The following is a 5,000-nucleotide window of genomic DNA, read 5'->3' as shown; positions in this document are numbered from 1 at the left end:
TCCCTTCCGTACGGCCGTGGGAGATCTGGGTACGAGATTAATTGCACATCTACTTTAAATTTATAATAACTGAGAAATTTCTTGTGAGCTGATTGGCCTATTTTCATCATCTTTAAGAGGACAGACAAAAAAAATGTAATTTACCTAAGGTAGTGGTATGCCCTTTGCATGACCTTAAGTCAGTATTTTAGGCAGTGCAATTTCTATGCATGCATATGCTGTCAGTCAGTAGCCAATGAACATGTGGGATTTCTTATAATTTGACAAAATATTGCACAGTTTCAATAAAAAAAAACATGTATACATTCTCCTGTTTTCTTTTTCTCTTATCAAGGAAATGGACCCCCTTTTCTATATAACAAAAAGTTTTTCATCTGTCTGTCTATAGATCTTCTTGTTGATTGATAAAATTATGTTAAACAAGTGTAATGTGGATTCATAAGTGCATCGAGCTGGCATGATCATAATAACGAAAATAATGCTTCAGTTTACTTAATCAAATTAACCAAAAGACCATGTTAATTATGTCCCCTGATGGTATTTGATCATCTGAGTTAATGAAGCTCTGAGAGTAACTGTTGCCAGTAACTAACATTTTGACAACCACTGAGTTTAAATCATCCTTGGAGAAGAGTGTCTTGTCCTCAAAGTCTTGACTCTGAGGATGACTTCACAAAGGTTGTCACAATAAAAGTAACCCAAGAAGGGAACTTCTCAGGACTCTATAATTATCTGAATGATTGCATTTGTGGTAACTGGCACTGCCCATGTTTTCACACATGTACATGTAGCCATAATAGTTTTTTTGGTTCAACAAAAACACATTTTTGGTTGTCAGGTAAATAGTATCATAATTTACATTTTTGAGCCTGTGTTAAGGGATTAGATGTAAACCATAACAGACCTTTCTTGAAAAACAGCTTCATGACCCTAAGAGAAAACACAGAAGTGCTTGAGAATTTATTCAATTTAATGATCTATGAATAAAGACTGTTGATCAATTTGATAAAGGCAATGTTCAGCTACGTATACTGCCAAAAAGCAAATTGCAAGGTTGTGCTCTTTCAGTTCCTTGGGTGTCACAGGCAAATAAGTGAATATTCCTGGCAGAGTCTGGGTGCCCTTTGGGTTCCCTGATTATTTTGTTTGAGTACAGCTCTGCACTGTGCCAACAAAACAGGCAACAACACCAGGAAACCCATTCAAGGGAACTACCCTTGGTTGAATTACAGAACCATAGTTATAATAATAATTGTTATTGGAAGATGAGTGATCACTTTGTACACAAAACAAAAATCCTGTCCCAACAAGTAGATAAGCACTAACAACATTTAACAACAGCATTGCTAAATGGAGGTTGAGTCCCCCTGAGACATCCGGGAGCTTCCACTATTGGCAGCCATCTCCTAGATGAGACTGCTCCCATGGCTGGCAAATCGTGGCAACCCAGCCATGAGCCCCCACGCAGAAGGGAAGAAGGGCACCCGTCACACTGACATAGTATATACAGTGGAAAAAAGGGAAGGGTGGGGGGGGGGGGGAAACAATCCAGAAACTATGTTCGAATGTAGAATGGCACGACAACAAACACGACGGAGCCACGTGCATGTGGACGACAAAAGACCGCTGACTGAGCAGGCTTACCAATGCTAGCTCCACGCATCGCTGGCGCAGGTGCATGAACAAACAATGCAAAATGCAAGGGAGCGCAGACCCCTACCGCATGCAATGGCGCAAGTGCCCCACAAAACACCGTTGGGCAATGAGGAAATGTCGACCTAGGTGAATGCACTGCACTGACACGTGTGCATAACAATTCCACAGACCCTTGAGGGAACACAGCCACTCTTTGTTGTTAACTCCATTAAATTACATCTAACTGCATTTAATGTTGGGTTGGCCTTATAAAACAGCTAAATATGCCCCAAGTTGCAAAACAATTATTTTTATTAAGTTTCCTTGCCATGTACTCACATTGAATTCTTGGTCTTGTTCAACATTCACAGTGCGAGTGAATTTGGTAGGTCTTTCTAAATCTGAAGATCCTTGAGGTCTCCTTTTAACTGTTAATGGTGCTTCGACCTAACAAACGAACATCTTATTCTTTCAATCAGTTTAATTTAAGAAATGGATATAACTGTTCGTTATTTCGCTAAACCCTGTTGAATCTTTTCTTGTTGTAAAAAATAACAATAATAAAATAACACTAGTTGTTGCATACTGCAAGTGAAGTGCTGCAAGGCCTGTTTAGTAGGATGTGTGGAGAGACATGTTCTACTAGCAATCTGTAGGATGATATTCTCAAATTTTCACATGAAAACCGTGAAAACCATAGTACATTTATTAGGGTTGTTTCGCCCGTAGCAAGTTAGCCCCGTTGAAGTTCGCCTCACATATAACTTAGTTCGCCCCACAAAATATAAACTCGCGTGCCACCTAAATAATTGGTTTTACTTACCTTTTTTGTAATAATTACAATTATTATAAGACTCGTGTGTGAATTTAGCCGCTTATCCAGAACGGAAAATTTCTGAGAGTAAAAGCTAAGAGTTTGTCAATGGTAAGCTTAAGCATTTCCGAACATTTGACCATTTTCAATTACGTTAATATTCTACTGTTTATGTGGGAGATCTCAAGTATGGCTCTCGGAAGGGAAGGGAAGGGAAATAGTTTTCATGAAGCAGGCGAGTTTGAATCATTATGGGGCTAACTTGCAGCAGGGCGAAACCACTGGGTTCCGCTGTGGATAATGAATAAGGGAATTGCTTAAAGATTTTGAACTAGTGTTCTTCGAACATTTAACTCTTAGGGGGGAGGGGGGGGTGGTTGATTTAGAAAAAAAATTTCCTGCAAGCACTTGCTGGAAGAAAAAAATTGCATGGAGCATAAATGAAATAGAAAATAATTCTTGCACTGCTGCAAGCAAGAAAAAAAATGTTGCAAAGCTATTTCATCATTCCTGGGGGGCTTTACAAAATCCCAGCAAAACTGCAGGTCCATTCCGGATAATCTGCAAGCCAGCGAGCCACTCTGGTTAGCCTATTAAAATAACACATTGATTGGCCTAATAACAATCTGCCTGTGGAGCATCACTTTATAACATGACAATATTGTTATTAGGTAACATTAAATGATTCTAAAGAATGACATTACAAAAACATGTAGCTATACAAGAATGATTTTGCATAGCTTACAAAATTTTAAGGCTTTGCAGCTCCATATTAGAACTATTACTGCAATAACCACAATGTAAATGTAAATACATTCTGTAAGTCTGTAAGTGTAAACACAAGACTTTTTTTGAGGAAAACGAAAATCCTGCAGAGAAAGGAGGAGAGAAAAAAAATGTCCTGCAGAGCATTTAGGAGGGAAAAAATATCCTGCCCACTAAGGTTGCTAGAAAAAAAAAATTTGCTGACCACCTCTACCTGCCTCTACAAATAAAGCCCGCATTTTCCGATTAGAGAATCAACTGTGCCATAAGCCAATCGTTTAGGGCATCGGCCGCAAATAGCTTTGGAATTCCCTGGAAAACTACAGTACGGATCCCGAATGACCATCCTCCCTCCCTGATCCTTCCAGACCAGAAAAGCTACAACATCCGCTGGCAGGGCAGTACTCAGGTTTTTTGGCGTTTCTAAGGACAACAAGAATGATGATAGTTCCAATTCTAATGCAGACTTTTGCTCTGCATACCGAGAACTACGTCTGGTCTCACTCAACTCATGGATTCTATTAGCAATGTCCTTCTCGTTAACAGGGTAACGGAGTTTCGGATAGTCCAAAATCCCAGTAACCCGAAACTGCCATTTATACCCGCATCGTTGGCAGAAGTTAAAATCTTCATCATTTGGGTGTTGGCAGGCAGGACAAGCTACTGAAGAGTTAAAAAGCTTTGGTACTCTAGGCAAAGGCTGAAATGCAATAATAATGCATACACAACTATAAATACCAATACACCCCCCTCTCGATAATTAACAAACATGTATTCATTGCATTATGTTCGACTACATCACAGCCACAATTCAGATACAGCTACCAGTCCCCTCTTTCAAAACCGCGAGCCCCTGCAAGAATACAATGGATAAGAGCAAGCTCTCTGAACAAAACCCTCCTTAGAAGGAAATAGCAATACATCCAGATCGCCTTCACCGGCCAGACAAATCACCAAGGAAGACATTGCCATCAACACCAGCCACCAGAACTGCTTGGAATAGCCCCCAGGAATCACCATTATGAATGGACGGCGACACTGGCTAACAAATTTCAGGACAGGCGCTACCAAGGCAAATGGAGGAAAAACACATGGATTTGAAAGGTCATGGCGACTGTCCTCAGACAAGTCTTGGGCAAATAAATTGGTGCCTTGCAAGTATGGTGTAGGCCATGGGGTGAAGTGTGGAAGGGGAGTTCCTTCATCATCTAACTGAGCATTAGAATCCAATGCCATCAAATCAAACGAGTGTCGCGAGATGCCCTCAAAAGCAGTCTGCCATGCCCTAGAGGAGAGCTTAGAGTCTGATGCGGATAGACACCTGGACTGAGCATCTGCTTGATTTTGCTCTTACGGAACGTAGAAGAGTTCTAATCTTAGTTACGCTCCAAAAGACAACGATAAAGTTCGTTTGTGACCTCTGTCAATTGAGGCGACTTTTGACTACCTTGGCCATTAAACGTATCGATAGCAACCCGGTTATCCACCTGAGCATCAACCCGACAACCATGAACAAACGTGGGAGATGACTTCACAGCTCGACAAATGGCTAACATCTCCTTGGATGCTATACCCAGTCTCAACTCTTCTGAATTCCAGTAATCAGCCATCCGCCAATCACCTGAAGGATGGTGGACTACGCAACCTCAACCAAAATTAGAAACATCCATGGAGATAGACAGTCTCACATGTTTCTCCTCGCGCCATGGAACAACATCCGACCACGTGTCCAGGAAGCGCCAATGAGCAACCTCTTCGAAAAGATAAGTTGTCATCTTCACTTGAC

The 5,000-nt window shown here is 40.9% G+C and overlaps 1 protein-coding gene and 1 long non-coding RNA gene across 3 annotated transcripts in view; both read right to left on the bottom strand.

The window, feature by feature from the left end:
* Nucleotides 1-109, bottom strand: part of LOC138026510 (uncharacterized) — a 2,860-nt gene extending 2,751 nt beyond the window's left edge. For both annotated transcript variants that reach the window (XR_011127282.1, XR_011127281.1), the window contains exon 1: nucleotides 1-109. This exon is cut by the window's left edge and continues 1,096 nt beyond it. This is a non-coding gene — a long non-coding RNA (uncharacterized lncRNA).
* The window catches only part of LOC138026470 (schlafen family member 13-like), a 32,734-nt gene that overhangs the window by 25,740 nt on the left and 1,994 nt on the right, over nucleotides 1-5,000 (bottom strand). The window contains exons 2-3 of the mRNA XM_068873837.1: nucleotides 1,975-2,082; nucleotides 905-930 (exon numbers count right to left, since the gene is read on the bottom strand). Of these exons, the coding sequence (XP_068729938.1) occupies nucleotides 905-930; nucleotides 1,975-2,082 (134 nt within the window). The remainder of the gene's footprint in view (nucleotides 1-904; nucleotides 931-1,974; nucleotides 2,083-5,000) is intronic.

Source organism: Montipora capricornis, chromosome 12 (assembly GCF_036669925.1).
Source record: "Montipora capricornis isolate CH-2021 chromosome 12, ASM3666992v2, whole genome shotgun sequence".
Lineage (NCBI taxonomy): Eukaryota > Metazoa > Cnidaria > Anthozoa > Scleractinia > Acroporidae > Montipora > Montipora capricornis.
Note: the sequence above shows the minus strand (reverse complement) of the source record. Positions and strands in the feature narration are given on the sequence as shown.